This window comes from Myotis lucifugus, unplaced genomic scaffold (assembly GCF_000147115.1).
Source record: "Myotis lucifugus unplaced genomic scaffold, Myoluc2.0 scaffold_58, whole genome shotgun sequence".
NCBI classification, from domain to species: Eukaryota; Metazoa; Chordata; class Mammalia; order Chiroptera; family Vespertilionidae; genus Myotis; species Myotis lucifugus.
The window spans coordinates 641,460-664,701 of NW_005871106.1; the positions used below are offsets into that span (position 1 = coordinate 641,460).

General features: G+C 39.3%; 1 protein-coding gene across 1 annotated transcript in view; it reads right to left on the reverse strand.

The window, feature by feature from the left end:
* Positions 1-689: 689 nt before the first annotated feature.
* MYOM1 (myomesin 1) overlaps positions 690-23,242 on the reverse strand; it is a 110,706-nt gene continuing 88,153 nt past the window's right edge. Inside the window, exons 26-38 of the mRNA XM_006089258.3 lie at positions 21,629-21,765; positions 19,143-19,287; positions 18,342-18,401; positions 17,741-17,808; positions 14,702-14,815; positions 13,993-14,080; positions 12,926-12,964; positions 12,730-12,835; positions 9,419-9,585; positions 6,889-6,925; positions 6,610-6,632; positions 4,284-4,339; positions 690-1,465 (exon numbers count right to left, since the gene is read on the reverse strand). Coding sequence (XP_006089320.1) covers positions 1,175-1,465; positions 4,284-4,339; positions 6,610-6,632; positions 6,889-6,925; positions 9,419-9,585; positions 12,730-12,835; positions 12,926-12,964; positions 13,993-14,080; positions 14,702-14,815; positions 17,741-17,808; positions 18,342-18,401; positions 19,143-19,287; positions 21,629-21,765 — 1,331 coding nt within the window. The 3' untranslated portion in view covers positions 690-1,174. The remainder of the gene's footprint in view (positions 1,466-4,283; positions 4,340-6,609; positions 6,633-6,888; positions 6,926-9,418; positions 9,586-12,729; positions 12,836-12,925; positions 12,965-13,992; positions 14,081-14,701; positions 14,816-17,740; positions 17,809-18,341; positions 18,402-19,142; positions 19,288-21,628; positions 21,766-23,242) is intronic.

Here is a 23,242-nt window from a genome sequence, read left to right on the forward strand (position 1 = left end):
GGACAAGGGAATTGGCAACAGTCAAATGAGATGCAGTTTCCAGTCAGAACTTCGAACAGGAGAGGATTTGTAGGTGCCCCTTCTAATAGTGTAAGAGAGTCTGTTGTCCCATTCCTGACCCTTGACAGGAAGAGGGAGAGAGGAACCTGTTTTCACCATTACTATTTTCCTCCAGTGGTGTGTGAGCAATTGTGTGTGTGTGCGCGCATGTGTGTGTGTGTGGCGGGGGGGGGGGCAGGGGAAGGTTGGGACTAGGAGTTGGAGAAAAACCAAATTTTCTAAAGCAGAATGCTGCCTGTAGGCATGTCCTGCGAAGAGGAGTAGGCCCCGAATCTGGCAGTTCTCTGAATTTAGAATGAGGGCTCTTTTTTCCTTAGTCACCAATTCTAGCACTAGACGTCCCTGACCCTTTTATTATCCTTAATTGATACAACTCATTCAATTACTTTGGGTATCTTAACAATGGAATAAATTAATTGTCCAGTAAGATAGCAGATGTACAGTGACAGAGCAATTTCACACCTCTGAACCTCAATTGACCTTGGGTGATTTACCTGATGTTACTCTGAAGGTACTGCTTTAAACCCAAAGGAATTTAAATCAGAAGACGAGCTACAAGAAGTGACAAGAGAGATGCAGCAGAGACCCAAATGAGCAGCCAAACAGTAACAATGAGAGAAACACTGATGAAGAAGAGAAAAGGTGTGAGGACTGTTTATTAATACTGAGGAGGTTCCAAATCAAAAGACCGCCAACTGAAATACACACTGCTATCTCCACAACACACGAACATACTGGTTTGCTTAATTTAACAACTAGTCTCGTTCTCGATAGGATACTGGAGCATAACTGTAATCTACATCCAAACTCTGCTCCACAGCACATTCGTCTGCTTTCTAATCATTATTCAATGTCCCTCTTTTTCTGGTCTTTTGCTTAAAACCCTTTCCTAATATCTGTGCTACCAATGGTATTTTCGTAACTATTAAAATATTAGTTGGTGCTTTTTAAAAATATGAATAAAAGATTTGACCATCCCCACTCTCCTCCCCTAAGCCAAAAATAGGGAGTAGAAAGCACAAAGACTTCCTTACACTTAACCAAACCATTTGCACACGAGTAGCACAAGGTAGCCTAGGCCAGATTCCTTCGCGTGCCCTCCCAGCGGGTCTGGTCACTTGGACTTATCGCCTTTCTGAGACTTCGCGGGAGCCATCCTCGCCTCCTCCTCTGGGATAAACACACTGATGGTGAAATCGATTGTCTCCGAGCCATACTTGTTCTTCACAACCAGCCCGTACTTGCCGGAGTCGGCGGTGGTCACCCCGGTGACAGTAAAGAAGGCTGTCTTGCCGGCTTCGAACCTGAGGTTGCAGTGGTCATCCGAGTCCAGGGACTTCTCATTCTTCAGCCAGGAGATCTCCGGAGTTGGGTCGCCCCACACGGTGCAAGTGAGATTAAGTGTCTGCAAAACAGGTTTTATGAGAGGAAAGGAGAGGTATCAGATATAATGATGATCCAACTTCAAAGTTCTTCTGATGGTGTGGCATGACTCAATGGAGGATAAAGATAAACCTCCCGGATCAGGGCTTGAACTTGTTATGTATATGCACCTGTGTGAGTTACAGTTTGAACACAAACCTGAGAAGGTTTCTTAGGGACTCGGATTTGAGAATGCTTATTCCAGATCCCATCTCCATTTTCACTTTCAAAAACACATAAATAGATGCCTTTTACTCTAAAATGGCATTTCAAACTCTGTCTCAGTAGAGACATCTCATTGCCATAATCACCACCTGCTCACATGTGCATTTCAACTGCGTCACAGAGCCCAGCAGCAGAATCCTAACAGCTGTTTCAGATAATGTGACTAATTTTCAAATTCCATTTTCCTTGTTTTATTTCTCCCCCAGACTCTACCCAATCTGTTTCATATACAGTTGTAATAAATAATAGAGAGATCCTGTGTACTCTTACCCAGTTCCCCCCATAGTTACATTTTACAAAACTACAGCATAACATCACAACCCGTACAATGACATTGTACAATCCATTGATCTTATTTAGATTTCCCCAGTTTTACTTGTACTCATTTGTGTATGTGTATGTTTAGTTCTATTTAATTCTATCACCTGTCTAGATTCACGTATCCACCACCTCCATCAAGATACAGAACATTTCCATCACCACAGGATCTCTCGTGTTACTCTTTATAACCACCTCTCGCCACCTCCCAATCTCCCAATCTCCCAATCTCATTCCTAATCTGTCTTCTGTTTCTAAAATTTTCTAATTTCAAAAACATTATATAAATAGCATCAGACAATATGTAACCTTTCTGGATCGCCTTTTCCACTCAGCATAATTCCTTGCAGATTCATCCAAATTGTTGCAAGTACCAATGATTTGTTCCTGCTTATCACTGAGTATGTGCCATGTTGTGGTCATATCTCTAAGGGTTATCTGGCCCGTTTTGGGCTATTAGGAATAAAGCTGCTAGAAACATTTGTGTACAGGTTTTTATGTGAACATAAGTTTTAATTTCTCTCTGATAAGTGCCCAGGAGTGCAATTGCTGGGTCATATGGTAAATGCATGTTTCATATTTTAAGAAATTGCCAACCTGTTTTCCTGAGTGGCTGTACAATTTTGATTTACATTTCCACCAGCAATGTGTGAGTGATTCAGTTTCTCTGCATCCTCACCAGCATTTGTTGTCACTATGTTTTATTTTAGCAATTCTGATGGGTGTGTTATGGTATTTCAATGTGGTTTTAATTTGCATTTCCCTGATAGCCAAAAATGTTGAATTTATTTCACATTTTAAATTTAATTCTCGCATTTTTTTCTTCCTAAAATCCAGTAATTATAAGAAAAATAACTAGGGCACACAGGGCAAAGGATATCCTTCTAAATGTCCTTCTATAGAGTCTTACATGACCACCTGTGATCTCTTCTATAAGAGTATCTTTTAAAATTGCATAGATTAAGAAATCTGTTTTCTTTCCAGGATTAATTAGCATTTCTTACTGAATTATTCTACAAATACATTTCAAGAAAAATATGAGTCAACCTATTGCCATTAGTCTTCTCCAAGTGGGCCAGGTTTTGGAAACTGTGATTACTTGGGGGTTAAGACTTTTAACAAAACCAAACAAAACTAAGTACCTTAGATGTTATGGAAAACTATTATCCATACTCTAGATTTGAGTTATAGATCACAAAGTATTTTCACATACACACTGTCTCTTAATTTTCACTATGACCCAGTGAGTTGCATATTTTGAACCTCGTTAGGTGAGGGAAATGGAAAATAGAGTTTAAAACAAAAGCAACCCTGTAAATGGTTGAGCTTAAAGTAAACTGTAGTCATGTTTCACTACGAAGAAACACAGGTGGATGAAACCTACCTCTCACTAAACTTTAGATATACCTTGTTTTATCACTCTAGTTCCAATCACCCATCATATGTCTTCATTATCATTTTGAGGTGAGAAAAGGTTTTGTTCTACTATAAATACTCATACCCCTATGACTGGTATATTAAACTTTTTTTTTTTTTATTGATTTTAGAGAGAGAAGAAGGGAGATGGATGGAGAGATAGAAACATCGATGATAGAGAAACATTGATCAGCTGCCTCCTGCACGCTCCCTACTGAGGATTGAGCCCGAAACCTGGTCATGTGCCCTGACTGGAAATCAACCGTGACCTCCTGGTTCATGGGTTGATATTAAACCTGTTTTAATGAAACAGGGATGAAGAAAGAGAATCCAGGTTAGAAATTATGTTCATTGCTTTTCAGAGATTATTATGGAGCCAGGTGATACTAATTTAAAACTTACTAACAGAAATCAGTTTTCAACTGAAATAGAGCCTGTCGACATTCATGGAGCAGCATGTCTCCTTTCAAAGGTGAGGTGTTTAATAAGACAGCCCCTTTGCCACTAGGTGTTAGAAGTCACTTCTTTCTTCAATAACATTTGTCACGTAGTTATGATCGAACGTTTTCTACTCCTTGTGATTTTAGAGGGTGACTCTAGAAAGATACTAAGTGGTCTACATGTGCCCACATTAGACAAACTTGCATCCTGATGCTTGGCCCAAAATATTAAGATGATTGGAAAAATGGCTGCATTTTGAACCTTGTATTGGCTATTCTGAAGTTAAGCATAAGCAGCCATTGCATAGGATGGTATGTATCTTAAAAGATAGAACAAAGTCTGAGGCACTGGAACCCATTCCTAGTGTGGAAGAAGCAGGGACAGGAGTGCTCCATGCTTACCTTGCCCTCCTGGATGGTGACCACATCGGGGAGACCACCCACCACCCGGGCGCGATCTGCAAGAATAGGCATTTCTGGTTAATCACTGAAACATTGAGCATCAGCGATCACATTCACAAAACCACCCCAGGGAACTAACTTTCCAATTTAGTCTCCTTCTCCTTACAGTAACTTTATACCTGCTTTTAACATGCAAAATTAAAAAATGATCCAGTAATGCTGAAAAGTTAATCCTTCTTCACACACATATTTCATGAGTGCAGGAGCCTCTATCTGTGCCTAAAATATCAGCTTGAGATCTCTTTGTTGGATCAAGACCTGCTCTATCATTTTCATGGCTATTTTCAGTCCTGGCCCTTCTGCAGCTCAGTGGGGCTCAGCTCGAGGAGGCAGAGCAGATCACTGTGGACAGCCTCCAAGCTCAGTGTGGCTTCTTTTATGGGCTTCCCTGTGATGAAAAAAGGTTGCATAATTGGAAGTGTTATGTCAGGGAGATCTGGCGGTTCGGGCAGACATGGGCTTTCTTTGAGGCTTTCCCTATAAACCTTCCCTTTCTCGTATCCTGATAGTTCTTGGTAGCACTATGCAGGGCCGCTGTCTATGGCCATGAGTATAAAGGCTTCAAGGTGAAGGGACAAAGTGCAGCCAAGGGGCTGAAATCCAGGGCTGACTCCCTAGCCGAGCCATGTATCCTGTGTGTGACTGCTCAGCCCCAGGGAAGGACACCTTCTGTAATTCACTCAAAATCACCCTCTCTGACACCAATGCTGTGGCTGCCGCTGTCTCATTTGTAGGCCTACTTCATGAATGTGTAGCTCTTGACCCATATTTCTACAGTCCCTTCTCCACTAAGTCAGGCTAAAGCTTTAGCTGAGTGTTGACTGCATCCTCCCACTGATTTCACTGCACCTTACACCACTTATAAGCCCAAGCCATCATCTGGGTCCCTGTGCCACTTGCTGTGTGATATTAAGCGAGTCACATCACTGTGTGGACCAGTCTTCTCATCTATAGAATGGGGGGAGGGTTGGATTAGACATGTGCACAGAGTCCATGGGATTCCTCTGAGGGGGCCGGAGAGGAGGTCAAGATGGGGTATTGAGTCAAGGAGCCAATGAAGATAACTGCTTTTACCTACTTTATATATTGGGTCTGTGTGGAAGATTTTGTGTGAATTAAGTGTTCCATGGCTTGTAAAAGTTTAAAAACACGGAGCTAGAAAAGCTCTAACATCTCTTCCAGCTCTAAACTGCGGTGACCCAGTGATCTTAGGAAACTGTTCATGAACTGGCGGGAAGGTTGGGCTTCTTGCCCACAAGAGAGTTCAAGAATGGGGCGTGGCTGTCAACTGCTGCTGCCTCGGGCTTGGCTTTGCTTGTGTGTCTGAGTGGGAGGGACATACTCGGGTGCCAACAAGAAAAACTCCCTGCCCCTGGACACTCCCCACAGGCCCCTGGTGCTGCCGTCTGCCTATTCAGCACCAGCAGCCACCTCACAAGCCAGGGCCTGAGCGGGAGAGGGAAAGAGCAGAAGGCGGAGGACAGCAGCACATGGCAAAGGTGAAAAGTTCCATTCTGAGTCACCTGGAGCCACTGCGAGGCAGACAGATGACTTCACTTCCTACTCCTTCCCCTGCTCAGGCCCTTTCCACTCCAGCTCAGGACAACTCGAAGTTTTAACCCTCAACATTTTTCAAGTCATGCCTCCCCCACTGCTAAAGAACCAGAGTTATTATGACGAATCAGTCTGTGACTTGTGGAATGCCATAAGACCGAGTCCTTCTCGAAATCTCTATGTGTGAAGCAAACAGTTGATAGAACTCGTTTCTGGGTGGACTTGACAGTTTGGTGTGTGTTCACCGGGACTGTGTCCAGTGAAATGGAAGGGAGGCCTTCCTTACTGGGGGTTGTCTCTCCTACGGGGCTCTCAGGAACACCTGGAGTGCTTGTGATTTACCTGATGTAAATGTACGAAGATTCTCATTTCTTTTTTTCTTTAATGTACCCAAATGTTTCTGATACGCTGTGCCTGCTGCAGGTGATTAACAACCTATTTTATGAGTTGCAGCCTGGAGATTTTTCCAAGTCGCTGGCTCAAGTTAAGAGCTGGGTGACATTCCTATACTGTAACCTGAGACCTTCTTTTCATAGACATCCTTACTCAAGAGACTAAATGAAAACATATGTAGAAGGCCTAAGATTTTTAAAAAAAGAAAAAAAAAAGAGAAAAAAACTACTTTTACTCTTTTCCATCTGCAGTTATAATAGAAAATAAAAGTTACATTTTGAAACTATGCTAGGAATAAACAAGAACAAGGTTTACTTACTTTTCTCGGCAATGGCAGCTTGTCTGTGGTTGAGAGAAACAAACACACACACAAACAAGAAGAATGTGGCGTTAGTGGTGTTTCAGAGTAGCTAACCTTGACTGTGTCTCATTGCCCCACAGACATCCTGCTGTTCCACAAAGCAGTGGGGAGACTGGTTTCACTGCCCTTGTCTGAAGGAAAGCCCCTCCCTGTTATTCAGATGGGGGAGCAGCACGCAGGGTGTTCCAGAGAAATTAGTGCATGCACTTGGCCTTTGCGAGGCAAAAGAAGACTTACTTTAATCTTTGGAATTCGGCAAAGGCTTCCTCATAATCTTTAAGGGGAAAAAGAGAAGTTAGAATTTGCTCAGCCAGAATTGACAACACAGAGGGGCTGTTTAAATTCACCACATGAGGTCAATGTGATCAGCGCAGATAAAAATAAGCTGACCCTGTGCCTATGTGTTCACTCTACAACTTGATGGACTTAAGCAAATACTTTCTAGGTAGAAAATATGAAATAGTGGACTTCAGAAGTTCTCAGTTCTGTGAGAGGCCTTCAACTCTTCAAACGGGAAGGCCAAGAATTAGCTCCACCAAAGATAAAAAGGGAATAAAGGTCTGTTTCAAATAAAAGTTGGTTGTCTAATAAGCATCCTGAGCTTCAAATAGGCTTTTCTCTTATTAAATCATCCCACATGCCATCGCTTCCTAGCTGGACAGTTAAATGTTTCTATGTCCCGTGGTCTGGCCCACCTATTTGTATTAAAGAGCACAAGGAATTCCTACAGCCACAGCGCGTGCCCGTGCTTGCCTGAAACAATGCTTCTCTGTCGTGCAGAGAAGAGATAAAAGGCGAGTGAGACGTGAAAGGAGAGCTACAGAGTTCTAAATAATCTGTTTCCCTGAGACTGCAGGGTGAGCCACTTGGAAGACTTCAGCTGAAAAGGCAACTTCGTTTTGAAGTCTCTCCCACCTTGCCTTTAAAGAGCCTCTGTGGTCCAGGAATCATAATATTGCACAGAAAACATTTATATAACACTAGTCCACCCCCTTCCTTTTCCAGATGGAAAAATGAAAGCATAAAGCCAGGCTTAACGCCTCTGGAGGTAGACTAGTTAGGCTAAACCAGAGTTCAGTGCTCTTTCTGCCCACGCCAGACTGAGAGAGTCAGGAACGGGCGAACCAATCTGCGTTGGGTGGCTGTGTCCGGCTGTAAGACAATCCACAGCCTTTTGCTTAAGGGGGACTTGAGGGCAGGGTAGTTAAATAAGCCCTGATGGGCCAGAGGGTAAAAGAAAAAAATTTTTTAAGTTTTAAGTCTATCCACTTCTTATTTTCCTTTTTCTACTGTGTTTCAAAGTATCCAATGGTCTGCAGAAGAAATCCCCTGTCACTGTGGGATGTGATCAGGCACAGTGTGGGCCTGAGAGTGTACCCCCGGGGGGCAGCCTCTCATTCCCTACAGAGACCCTTCAGCAATGATGGTGGGCGGGGCAAGGTTAAGAGACATTACAAAACCACTCAAGGCAGGGTTGAAAGACTGTTCTCTAAATTATGAATCTACTCTCTGAGGATTAAAACACTGAGAGCTATTGCATATTTAGGTTGCATTTTTTTTTTTCCAGAGAGGAAGGGAGAGGGAGAGATAGAAACATCAATGATGAGAGAGAATCATTGATTGGCTGCCTCCTGCACACCCCCCACTGGGGATCAAGCCTGCAACCTGGGCGTGTGCCCTTGACTAGAATCGAACCCAGGACCCTTCAGTCCGCAAGCTGATGCTCTATCCACTGAGCCAAACCAGCTAGGGCTAGGTTATATTTTAATATATGAAGAAGTGGAAGAAAAAGTCAGTCCCCAATCTTTTCTGGTAACTTCATACAGACTATTTTTTTTTAAGGAAATAATAAATAAGATGAAGAATACAGTACTAGGAGAGAGAAATGGCACAGTGTTTTTAATTTTTTATTTATGACTGTATGTTTTAACTTTTTAAATTTTAGGTAATAGCTACACATCGCCTTTCTTCTATGTTCTTAGGTGGAAGCCCTTTTTCCTCATCTCTTGTGACTTTCTTCTCTTACCTTGTCTCTCCAGAACCACCCCTCCACACCCATTCTTTCAACCGATAACCATAAGGATCCAACTTTTCCAGCTTCTTTCTGTCCTCAGTATTTGTCATTGCTTAGTCACACTTATTCCCACCCCTGCCCTGGATCTCCACCCTTCCATCCTTCTGAACTCTGATACATCAATTATTCCCTTCACTCACATCTTTAGTCCTTCCAACTCAGCGGATTTCTTGGAATCCATGAACATGATCACATTTCAATCCCCATAAAAACTATGCTTTTCCAGTGTTTGTCCTTGCTCAAGTTATAGTAAATCAATCTGCCTTTCTTTTGTACGCATCTTGAAAGAGTAGTGCTTACTTTTCAATGATTCTCCAACCATTGAAATTCTTGACTTCTACCACTGTGGTTGAATTTAAACTGCTTTATTAAAATCTCCAATCATCTTCCAATAGGTAAGTGTATTGACCTCTTATCACCCTTCATTATTTTTATTTATTTTACTTTTTAATATATTTTTATTGACTTCAGAGAGGAAGGGAGAGGGAGAGGTAGAAATATCAAAGATGAGAGAGAATCACTGATCGAACCCAGAACCTGAGCATGTGCCCTTGACTGGAATTGAACCCGGGACCCTTCAGTCCGCAGGCTGACGCTCTATCCTCTGAGCCAAACCACTAGGGCTCACCCTTCATTCTTTTTAAAAAGCCCACTCCTCTATAGTAAGTTTGAACCTGCAGAATATCCATTTACCTTGTCCAGAAAGATCCACTGTCTTCTGGTGTCCTGTTTTGCCATCAAAAAGCTCCATTACATATTTCCCTTGGTCATTTGGAGTGGGCTCACTGATTTGCAGCCAGATCTGCTGCTCCCCGGTGACTCCGCTCTTAACTCTGTCTGTGTACTTAATAGCAGTCCCACTGTTCAAATCAAAGAAAACATCATTATTGTTTGCTTTCATCCAGAGCTGACCTTTACTTTGTCTCTTATTGATGGTCTTACCATAAAGTTTTACAGGCTTTCAAATAATATGGGATCCATATGTGGTCTACAGCTTCAGAGCAATGATGGGCCCTGAGTCACTAAACTTGGATTTCAAGACCCAGGGTGAAGGGTGAGGGAGGGCGTCTGAGAGGCTCACATTTAACTCACAATAGCAGTCTGGGGCCCAGGCAGATTGCAACATCAATACTTCTCAGTGGTATTAATTATCTTTGTTTTTGCTTGGGCTTATTTGTAGGACTAAGGGAATCTTTAAAGTGAAAAGGCCAGGGAACATATTATGTTACTGTATATTTCATGCAGATGCTCTATGAATATAAATCGGATTTTACAAGCTAATCAAAAACAGACCTAAGGAGGTTCACATGTGGCTGGCATCTATTGACATATGTTGTTAGAAAGCTATTTAAAACACAAGTAATTATGCACTAGTAAGGCCAAGAGTGAATGAAAAGGAGAGTTGCTGCCAAAATGAACGAGGCACCTTCTCTGTCCCTGGATGTGAGTTTCGCAGAGTTCTACAGTAGGTCATGAGCAGATCCAAGCATTGTGTTCTTTGCAAGAGAATACAGGCAAATAGAACCCTTTGTTTTGTGATCTGAGGATCTAGAAATGTCGCTGTTACAGAGGAAGTAAGAGAAAGGTAGAGGTAGATGTACTCTCAATGATGTTAAAAGTAACTTCAAAGAAATAAGGGGAAAAGGCACTTAGAACTACCTAATTTTATTAACAATTATGCAAAGAGAAAAGACTAAGGTATAATCCTGAAATGTTCATAATATGACTAGGAAAACTATGGATAATATCATATTATAAATACTTTCTAACTTATAATATGATATTATAAATGTATTTTCTAATTCTGTTTATAGTTACAATATGCAAAATAAACTTTAAAGAAACCTTGAAAAATAAAAATCTCCACCAAAAAGTTTCTGTTTTCAAATAGTCAGCTTTTTCTTATACAGTACATTCTATAAAAGATATTAAAATTAAAATGCCATAAAATGTAAGACAAAGGAACCTATCTGTATCCATAGACTTTAACCTGAGCAATATATTTGTCTTAGAGAGCTAGAAAGACAGACAGTTCTCTGCTTTGCTATAATAAATGTTTGAATTCTTTAATCTCTGGCTAACATGCATAATAGTACCTTAAATTTGTAAAGCACTTTATGGTTTACAAAGTGCCATTAATTTCATTCATTTGTTGGATCCATCAGTGTTATGAGATAAAGCAGGTATTATTCAGTGAGATTCAGAAAATTAAATAACTTGCTTAATATCAATGGAAAGAGAGGAGCAATGTCAAGACTAAAACCCATTTCAAGTATTTTTTTCATCATGTCACATACCTACAAAAAGACAGTGAACACAATCCTTGCCTCCTGAATCTTTCATAGGCAGGTGGATACAAAAAACATTTATTTAAATGACTAGTAAACCAAGTGATGTAAGAAGTTTATACCTTGTTAGTCTAATAGCAATTTGTTCAGAACTCAGTGTTCTAAGTTTTCTGAACAAGTAATTCTTTTAGAGATGATGTATAAAGCTTTTTGATTGATGATTCAATTACCTCATTTTCTCTTATTCTTCAGACTGATATATTAGAATGTCTTAGATGTCACAGAGGAATTTCCTGGAATTTGATCTATTTTAATTTATACTTTCCTACAATATATTCTGAAAGAAATTGGATAAAGGAATAAAACCCCAAGATTTCTACATTGGACTTTCACTTCTCATTTTTTAAGAATTCAGGAAATTAATAATAATAAAAAATAAGACACTGTTCTACATAATAGGAAAGTCATTTGAAAGAAAATACAAATGGTTGTTTTGCGGGACCCAGCTCTGGTTAAATGTTAACCAAGACTTCTAATGCAACTTGAACACAGGGCCAGTGCCATGACGGGGGGCCTCCAGAGCCAGGCTGCCTGGACTGAGCCCTCCATCCACCACTTTGCTGTGTGACCTCAGGCAAGTCACTCCCCCAGCCCGAACTTCCTCTTCACTGAAGTAAGAAGTATCTCCTCCAAAGAGTTGGGTATGTTAAATGAATTCATACATCTAAATGGCTTGGAAGTACCAGGTATATTGTAAATACCCACTGAAGGGAAGATATAAACATTGTTATCTGTGTCCTCCTGGCGGTGCCGCAGTGACCTACTGCTCAGGGGGTCTCATCGGACTTGGGGAATGAGTGTCAGCTGCATCCTTAGTGTGGACTGAAGGCGGCTGTGCCCCATCAAATTTCTCTGCCAGGCTGCTGCTCTCTTTCAGCTCAGGAAATTTCAAGGAAGCACAGAGGTTAGGATAACATCCACAGTATAAATGGGAGAACTGGTTTGACTTACAAACCCATTTTGGCTCTTGGAATCCCAGAGGTGAACCTGAATGGAACCCCTCTAGAACTCCACAAAGGAAGCCCAAGATCAGAACAGATCTTCAGGCTCAATTCAGTTCAACTACATTTTCCCAAAGTGATCTTGAGATCTTCAAAGCCTTCCGAGGGAGCACAAGAAACATGCTAATGACCAACTATGCCAATTGCTACAAACAACAATAACAAAGCTGGGCACTTCTCAGATTAGGCTTCTTTGGTGAATTAGGCCACTAATTAATATAGTGGGAAATTTAGTGTCTCTTGGTACATGCTGCTTCAGTTTTGTTCCAGATCATAGCATGGGTAGCTGTGTGTAGAAAGAGAGAATCAGCATCTGGCTCTGGATACTTGCAAAGCAGAGGGAGCCCAAACACAACCGTCTGGAGGTGGAGGTCACATTATAAAGATGTGCACGAATTATGGCACTTCCCCGGTCACAAAGACAGGCTCCTAGGCCTCACCGGTTTCACCCTCTATGTGTTGAGGCAAAGTGCTAACTCACACAAAGGGAATAGCCTGGGTGCTTCTGACCTACACTCATCAACGTCAGGCCTGAGAAGTCAGAAGACTCCTTAGCTGAGAGTACAGAGAGTTGCTGTTGTTTTTCCAACTTTTTTTTTTCTTCACTTCAATGGAGAAGGAATTTCTACACAGCAATTAAGTTCCCATTACTTACTTGTGGGACCAGTTAACTTTCAGGTCATCCAGGTAGTAGGTAACAAGAGAGTACAGCCGGATGCCCTCAGCCGTGCTCTGAATTTTCAGGTCTGAAGCAGACAAAGCTGAAAGAAGAAAATAGCATATTTCATACACCTGTAAACCCATCCAGAAGAATAATGAAGCACTGTCATGGTGAGAACATTTTAACTTACCTATTTTTTTACACACTTCAGTCATCAGTTCTTGAAAGGCTGTGGATGGAGATTCACAGACAAAGCTTTAGCAAAGAAATGCTCATTTTAAGGTCAAATCTCAGAACTATCAGCATTGTGCTCTCAAAAATATTCTGTCTGGTGGAGGGTACTGGTCACAAGATAAATTTGTTGACCAATTGAAAATAAGTGTTCTTGGAGTGAATAATTCCATTTTTATCAAGTTGTAAAAGATCCTCGCTCTTATTTTGATATTTTCCCCTCCAATTCTCTAACTTTTGTCACATTTACATTCTAGAGAAAGAGCCACAATAAGATTACCAGGAAGTTTCTTGGCTTTAAGAGTCTCTTCTTCTTAAGTCCCAGGAAGCCTTAGTTCCTATTAGAGGAAGTTTTCTTATCTGTGTTATCAATTCATAATACATTAACCATCTATAAATCTGATATTTTGCAGCTTAATAATGTTTTTTGCCAATAAACACATTTAGTCCTGTCTCCACCAAGAGTTAGGAAGGTGAAATCAAAGTCAGACTTCTGCTGTTTGTTAGCAATATTGTTAAAGATCTTGTTCAGGAACAAAATTGGAAGTTTGTGGGTCACATATAGGTCTTTGCTATCATGATGTATTATGTCCTTAGTAGTCTCTGAAAAGTGGAAATTACTTTCATGCTCTGCTAATAACTTAGAGGCTTAGAGTTTCATATATAAATCTTTCTTGTCATCATTTAAGGGTGGATTATTTTGCAACATGCTTCTCACAGTTTTTGATCCTGTAACATTTTTTATAGGGTTGAAACAAAAATGATGATTTATATTGAAAATAAACCTCTGGTGGACTGTGGACTATAAATTCTCTGGGATCAAAAGTACACTTCTGATTTCTAGGGGAACTTAGAATGAAGTATTTTTCAATATAACAATAGTTCACTCTGCTGGGATTTCCATTAAAGCAAAATCTGTGGATAAAAAAATCAGCATGACTTTGATCACCAGCTCAGTCTCACTCACAATTCTGGTAACCTGTATGTAGAACACACAAAACAGACTCCAGCAGCTGCTGGACTGACCTTCATCCACAAGCTTCAATCTGCTCTTATCTTTTCCTCTGTCGTCTTTCAGAATAACTTCATAAATCCCAGCATCTTTCTTGGAAAACTAAGGAAGGGATACATATACCACATTGTAGCTTATCGTGGCCTCAGAGTTGGTGTTTGCATTTTTAAAGCCCTGTTATTTATAGAACTGCCATCAAAACACACACTGAACAACATTTAACCATGTGAGCAATGAATAGTTTGCAGATAAACCTATCCATTATAATTTGACTTAGCAGTCCTGATTTTTCACCCTCTATGACTATAATTGATTTGAGACTTAATAAGTCCATATCTTTTACTCTGCCTTCATATATTTGAAAGGTATGCTCTTTTAAACAAAAAGGAGATAAAAATCTACACTTATATGAATACTATTCTGATTGTACTTTTAGGAAACAAGTTATCATTAGGTTCAAGAGCAAATGAAGAAGGATCCACTTAACTCCCAGCTGATATTGGTTGGATATGTGAAAAATCCATGCATATCACAAGGTGAGTGAGGCTTTTGTGTTCCTACAGCTTGTTTTTTAGATGAAGTCAGGGCACGGATCTTTGGAGCAGTTAGAAGTAAGATACTACAAATGCCCAGGACAAAGGAATACAGAATCTAGTCTCTGGTTTTGGAGAGAAAGTAGGGTGCAGAACTAATGTATTACATTTTACACAAATAGTCACCTACCTCTGTTATAAGCAGGGTACATATGCCATCCTTAAAGTCATGCTTTTCATCCACCGATATCTCCCTTTCATCTTTATACCACAAAATATGGGTCTCCTTCTTAATATTTGCCACCTAGAAGAAAAACCATAATTATACTTCTTGTAATAAGGGAATGCAATGCTTATGAGTAGTTGTTAATGTGGCATCAGATAGAAGGAAAAGCACTAACCTTAGAGTTAGAAGATGCTAAAGGAATTAATTCAAAGCAATTTTAACTGGTAAAGAGTTTAGAATAAAGTGAATACAAATGGATAAACCTAAATCAGTAGCATCTTTATTTCCAGCAGTAAAACTTGACTTTAATAGTTCTAGTGGACAAGAAAAGAAAAAATAGATACATACACACTAACATACAGACAGACTTAAATGAAAATAAAGATCTGAAAACCATAGGAAGACAAATCCTATCAGATCAAAGTATGGTCTATGTCACATGATAAAACAAATGGCTTATCAAAAGAACAGAACAAGTAAGCCTCGAAATATATATCTAAATATTTTGAAAAAAGATAAATGAAGCTTTGCAAAGAAATTTGGAGGGGGATTATGTTTAAATTTTTAAAAATAAGATTACAAATTTTCATCTGTTTGTTTATAGTTGTATTTCCTCTTTGGGGAATTGTAAATACATTTGTCCAGTTATTCAGTTAATCATCTCACTATACATATATCTAATCATTATGTTGTACACTTGAAACTTCTGGGTTATATGTCAATTATAACTCATTAAAAACAAGGATATTCAAGTTTTAAAATGTTAAAACATTTTGGTTAATAAAATAAGAACCAACACTGGTAACAACATAGTAAAACCAATACAAATGCTCTTTATGATCCTGTAAACTGGTTTCTGAATTATAGAACGTGTGTTGCTAGGCGACATTGCTTACAATAGAAAGTACCCCTGACTGGAGAGCTGCATCCATCCCTCCCAGGACTGGAAATGGACCCCATAGCTTTGGGCTTCCCCGAGTGTACTGATTCTTGTAATTTGTGCATGTCCCTTGTGGGGACTCTGGAAGCTCTGTCTAGGGAGTTGTTACAAGGGGTATGGGCGCCTTGGGGAGTGAGGTATTTTAAAAGCTACGGTGTTTCCTATACCTGACCAAAGCGGATCTTATCTCCTTGCAACTGAGCTGTCATCTGGAAGTGGCGCTTCCAATATGCACTCCTACAGGAGAGGAATGCCCCGTACCGCCCTGCAGGCAACCTGGGGTTCTTACCCTATATTCTTTTGAGTAGACTAGTTCCAAGTGGGGCCCATGATAGTCCCATGAGTCTGAATGTTTGGTTACACATACTGCATTAACTATAATGAATATGTAATTGCCAAATGTACGTAAATTGCTACAATAATGCAACAAAGAGCTATGAAAGGACAGAGGAAGGTTCATTCTACCTAGACTGAGAAGGGGAAGGCTTTATGGAAGAGATGACTGACATGGGCCTTGAGAAAAGATTTTATCAGAGAAACTGAAAGAAGGCAGCCATTCCAGACACTGTAACAACATCAATACAGTATTGTGAATATTCAGAACCTCTTTCTAGGCTCCCCTTGCTTGTCCAGAATCTGGGTAAGAGGCTAATTCTCCTGAGGAAAGCCATCAGATGGAACACTAGAGCTCACCGCCCAGAAGGCTACTGCAATAGCTAGCACAGAAAGAAGGAAGATGGACATGTGGGCCTCCCTGGTTTATGGGGTAGGCAGTGTGCAGGAGAAAGTCAGTAGGGGGCAACATGGAAGTGGACAGCTAGGAGAAGGGGTAGTGAGGGTTTTAGCTGCTGCCTGAGAAATTGTTTTTTAAGCTTTGCCATTTCCTGAGAGGATAAAACGTACAATTTATTTTTCTTATACATTTATGGTAGACTGCTGTTTCTTTAAATTTCATCAGACCTAGAAGAGACTGGGGCACTTGGATTCTGGCTTTTATATGACAACTACATGCCAAATGCCAAAGCCTCACTTCTACCTTGGAGTACCTGTTCACTATCACAACCTTCACACTTCAACTTCATCCAGCGGAGTTCCTTATCCAAAACATTTTGTTGACTCACTCAGCTGAACACCACCATGTGCTAAGGTACAAAATAATTCAGGACGCAATGTGAATTGTTTCTTCTAAATCTTTCCAAAGGCCTAATTAAACAATTGATTCTGGGCTGCAAACACTTTACCTCTCCTGCATGGCAGCATGGTGATCTCAAAACCAGTAGCAGAGCTGGCCAATACACAAAAGTATTATCGTACTAGTCACACAATTTAGATAGGAAATTGCTAAATTTTCATGGAAAGCAGTGTAGCTGGAATGATTCTGGAATAGATCTACCACTTAAAATGTAGATTTGACCTAAAACGAAGACAATGTGAGATTCTTCTGAGATTAATAATTTAAAAATAAAGGGGGTGTGTTGAACAGGTGGAGCACAGAGGCTTTTGAGAGCAGTCAAAATATTCTGTACGATACTATAATGGTGGACACATGTCATTTATACAGTTGTCCATGTCCACAGAATGTACATCAAGAGGGAAGCCTAATGTAAACTACAGACTGTGGGTGATAATGATGGGTCAGTGCAGGCTCCTCAGTTGTAACACATGAACCACTCTGGTGGGGGATGTTGTCATTGGGGGAAGCTGTGCATGTGTGGGGACAGGGGGTTATATGGGAAATCTCTGTACCTTCCCTTCAATTTACTGTGAACTTAAAGCTGCTCTGAAAAAAAGTCTTACTTAAAGCACACACAGAATAGTCTGTCCTTATTGACTAGGGTGTGGGTAATGAATAAGAATGATCATGTTGCCTTCTCATATTTTTATGTTGTTTTATGTTAAATGTTTCTTACAAACCAACCATTACAGTAACATTCAGCAGTAAGGATGTGTTGCTTATCATTTGGTTCAAATGGAGGAGATGAAAAGTTGATCTTCCTCTTCTCACATTCTATTTTATCTTTATTTCCCTTGTTTCAAATGTTAAAAATTTATCTACTTCTTACCTTACACTTCAATAGTACATTACATTCACCAGTCACTTCCCAGCTCAAATACTCAGCAAAATGTGGACCTAGAAAATATTAATAATATCAGTGATCACTCTATTAGTCATGAAAGCAAAATCAAAGCTCATTCTTTTTTTTTTTTAATCCTCACGCAAGGATGTTTTTATTGATTTAAAAAAAATTTTTTTAGAGAGAGACAGGAAGGGAAAGAGAGAGAGAAACATGAATGTGTGAGAGAAACATTAATCAGTTGCCTCCCATACTCGCCTGACCAGGATCATAACCGCAACCCAGGCATATGCCCTGACCGGGAATCAAACCTGCAACATTTTGGTGTTTGAGACAATGCTCCAACCATGAAAGCTCATTCTTAAATTCTAATGTGATTTATATTTGAAGTGAATTTTTTAAAATTCAAGATTCTGTTTTTAAACATTTTAGATGAATACCTATTTAATAATAAATATTTTCAATTATTTTTTATTTGTAGCCATATTAACATAAGTAGTAACATTGATTTTAATTTGTTGTATAAATAATCTTAGAATATTTTGTTCAAGAAACTAAAGCTATTTCTTTACTCACTGATTGTTTTTACCTTGTTTCCTGATCCATTCTTGCCTCTGGAATTCAGCTTCTTTCTGGAGATTTTTATAAACTAAAAATTGAAAAACAAGAAAGTAAGAAACTGAGTGGAGTGGTATAAATGTGCATGACAGTCACTGTGCTAAGCGATTTATGTTCATTATTATAACATTAGTACATCATGACCACTTTATTCATTTTCAGTCTTCATAGATGAAGAAATAGGCTTGGAAAGGTTAAGCAATTTGTTCAAGGTCATGGAGCTAGGAAATAGTGAAATAGCACTGGATATTGGAAGTGGAGAGAGCAGGCCACCCTCCCATTGCTTTGTTAAATGCCACATTTTAAATCTGGATGGTTCCCACAGTGGTTTATAGCAGCTGAAATACAATCGGATGTATGATTAATTAATGAGGTATGCTCTACTTTTGCATATTTTTCTTCTTAATTTAAGCAATTTAAGATAAGCACACATCATAAGATAGTATCACAGTTTGTTTCTGAGACACATATACAATCTTGGTTGTATTGCAATGTCTTCACTTTACTACTTTTAGTAGTAAATATTTGTTTATAGATGAGATAATTTATATACAGTTCTACCTGTAGGCCAGGGATAAATTTGGTATTCTTTGAAATTAACTTTCACTTCTATGTAATGAAGTACTATGGAAAGTATTAACTGAGAATTGTATTTCAAGCAAGGGAATCCAAACAAGAACAATTCCTACTACCTTCCACATGACCACTTTTGTGCCATTTTCATTAAAGGGAGTAGCAAAGTATCCCAGTTAATGTTCCACAGAGTTCTTACCATCTCCAATGAGAACAAGAGTAGAATGGCCAGTTGCTCTTCCATCCTGAAGCTGGAAAGTATATGTTCCCTCATCCTCATCCAGGAGCTTGTCCATGAACATTTCAATTATACCAGTGTTTCGGTCAATATGCATCTTATATTTCTTCAATGTGAAAAGGAAAAAAAGAGAAATTAATGAGGTAGATATGATGACAATAAGCCTGATAAAAGAAATACAAACTCCAAAGAATCATAATTTTAATAAAATTTCTTGTTAACACTTTTTTTAGATGAGCACGTTTTCAAAATCTTGTATCCAGGAAAAGAAAAATATTATGTGGAATATATGACTGTGACCAGAAATGATTACTAAAAGACTGAAATTTAATTTTTAAATATAAATAGAGTTTTGTTATCCCAAGTCATAAAATGTTATCCAAAAGTTGTTTTTAGCTAATCTCTTCACCTTCTTTCATAAAAAACATATATGCATAACCCATGGTCACAGACAACAGTGTGGTGATGACCAGAGGGAAGGGGGGTGGAGGGGGGGAGAAGGGGGGGATGGGAACATCCACAATAGGGTCAACAATAAAAATGAAGAATAATTAATTAATTAATTAGAAAGTCCAACATCTCCAAATTTAATTACCCACTGTTAATTATAGCGGCATCTAATAAATCATGTGAGTAAAAAAAGTTGTTCTTAGATTTCCATTTCCATTCCAGATTACATTTGTTTTAATTATCAGAATAATGCAAAATTAATTATAGGCAGTATGAGGGAAGTATTTGTCTCATTATTGCTATAGCCCTAGTATCTAGCACATGCATGGTATGTAGCAGGCAATGAATTAATATGAGAAAAAAGTGCTTCCAAAGCATTTGAAATCCATTGGCTCCTAATGAAATTGCCCTGTTAGACTATGCTTATTTTATCCTGTTGCTTGGGCAACTGTTTTTTTCAGTGTAAAGATAAATCTTAGCCCATGGGCATACCAGTACAAGTTCCATAATGAATTTGAATTCATAAGTTTTTCTATAAAGTGCCCATGAAGACTCAGGTCTGGGATCAACTCTGTGGTGCAATTCAGGTCCTGGAGCCTCCCTCAAGGAAGCCAGTCTCCATTTGAGATCACTTTTTGCTTAGCTTTCTTCTACCTTCTTTGTTTCCCTGACCCTCAACTCCTGAGAGTACTTCCCCGTAAATCACTTGAAACTCTACTTCAGAATCTCCTTCTAGAAAACCTGACCTAAGACAGTATTTTCCACCCAATAAAACAGTATGATTAGAGCCTAATGCAATGACAATAAACTGTGTGTACATGCAGCAACATGTAAACGTGTGTGAGCACATGACAGGGAGTGGGTCTCTGCACACATGTGCACGAGTGTTCCCTCAATGGCTGTGGTGGCACAGAGTGGTGCCAACAAAGTTTTTCCTTCCTTTCTACTGGCCAGGTGGTGGTCACAGCAGTTTATGAGAACATTTGAAAACAGGGAAGAGATAGGCCATGGTGGATCCGTATCTACACATAATTACTGTATGAGTTGAAAAGGAATAAAATGCATACCCATCTACTCGTTATAATGCATACCCATATACTCATTCTTCCCCTCACTAATGTTTCAAAAACATATCTTGATCAGAGGAGAATAGGTTGTTAATAGTGGCCACAAACCATATCTCTCCCTTGTCTTTTCAGTCTCCCATTTACACCCATGGTAACATAGGTGAGAACCAGGGCCCCTAAACCCATGTTCTTCAATCCCACCAGGCACTGGCCGGATCCTGGCTCTACTGATGTCTGGAGAGGACAAATAAAGCATAGATGTTGTCATTCTTTCTATGGAAACTATGCTTATGTTAAAAGTGAAGAAGTAGATATAGATATACACAATCACCTATGTAAATAAGATACGAATGGACACACAGATGTATAGAAAAAGACCAAAAAGTACATACTAATATGTACATCAAAAAGTTATAAAAATTTGTGACTTGTTCTTTCTAAGTCTTTAAAGTTTTTTACAATAAGGATGTATTGCATTTTTAACCAGAAAAGCAATAAATATATTTTACTGCAGTTTTTTTCTGAGCCATTGAAACAATTGAGGCCATTTCCTCCATATAAAGAACCAAGTCCCTGCTGGGGATTCTGAATTGAGTATGTGAGTTTGGGTCAGGGTGCTGGCTCCTCTGCCTTCTAAAGGGAGCAGCTCTATTTCATAGGTGATTAAACTTCCTGATTTGCCTGAGACAGTTGTGTTTTATGACTCTCGTCCTGGGAAAATTACTAGTATCCTCTTTCATTCTCAAAAGTGCTCCACTTTGGATAGTATGAGACAATCAATTAATGTTTTTCTCTGCATTTTTCACATGTGAAATTTAGACTCCCCACCCCACACCTAGTGGTTTTCATAACAACTTACCTGCATTCTAATAGGCTCCCCCAGCACATTCTATAATAATATGTTTAGAAATCTAGAAGTGTAAAACCTACCGGCCCTTCAAAAATTTCCTTTTCATTAAATACGTAGTTGACTTTGGCATTGCCAGACAGCTTCTCAGCCTGCATCCAAAACCGGACCTGACCTTTCTCCAAAATTTCAACTGCCAAATCTGATTTAACTGCGACAGCTATGACAAATAGAAATAATAATTATATTGGTAACCAATTTTATTGACACAGATTCTTCCAACAAGTGAAAACACACTCAATGGAAACGGCAAAGGAGCACCTTGCTTCTTGAAAAGCCTGGAGGCAGTGAGAGCGTTGGAGGGAAAGCATGGCATGGAAGGATGGAAGACCTGGGTTCTAATTTTGATTGTCACTCTGGGCAAGTCACTGCCTTCCCTGAGGCGCAGATGCAAAAATGCAGAGGATGAACTTGCACCCTGAGGCCCTTCAGTTAACCTTTGTGACTCTCTACTGTGGCTTTGGCTATGTATACCTGGTGTGTAGGGACGAAAACAAAGTGCAATGAAAAGAGTCTTGAGCTGGCCCCTACCCCTAGTCCAAGGTCAGCTACTAACAAGCTGTGATATTAGGCCATTTTGTATATCTGGGCCTCATTCAATTCATTTATAAATGAATGAAATTGAACTGAAAGTCCTAATTAGTCAAGATATTCTCCTGTTTCACCATTCTGTGATCTTAGAGTTACTTCAAAATATTTGGAAAGGAGTTCAATTTTATTTTTTCAACAATTTATCTCCCTCTGGAGGTTCTTTAAAATGTTTTTTTTTTAAATATTGGTCCCAAAGCACTTTATTTTTTTATTTTTATTTTTTATATTTTATTGATTTTTTACAGAGAGGAAGGGAGAGAGATAGAGAGCTAGAAACATCGATGAGAGAGAAACATCGATCAGCTGCCTCCTGCACACTCCCCTCTGGAGATGTGCCCGCAACCCAGGTACATGCCCTTGACCGGAATCGAACCCGGGACCCCTCGGTCCCCAGGCCGACGCTCTATCCACTGAGCCAAACTGGTTTTGGCTTTAAAATGTTTTTAAAAATAAATTTTAAAAAGAATTAATTTTAATTTTATATATATATATAAGATGAACCTAGCTTGTCATTTAACCCTACCTAATCCCCATGATATACCAGTTCAAGTTCTCAGACCAAGCAAAAAATTTCAGAGGCAAATAGCGAGTCACTATTGAGAAGCTACATTAAAATATCACATGGATTACCTCACAAAGAAAGTGAAAGAACCATGTATCTCTGATTTATACTTGTATCACTTAAGCCATTTGAGTCTGAGTGAAATTTTAGAAGTTGGCTGACATCTCTTAAAACTAGTTTCTAAATTTCCTGTAATGTGAAAATGTTCTCTACAAAGCCTCCTTCAGTCAATAGTTCTGTACCAGAGGTGGCTCCAGGGCATACTTTGCAGGAAAAGCATGGTTGTTTCTCAAAGTTTAGTAGTCCTTCTACTTCCTTTAGGAGAAATCATCACCCTTAAACCTATCTCACAATTTTATGTAGCACTACTACATTTTAAATTATAAGATTCGTAAACTTGTACCAAATGTATATCAATATTTATTTGTATTTATCCTAAAACTACCCTTTTCAAGCTTTAAGGGATTCCTTTTATTTGCACTTT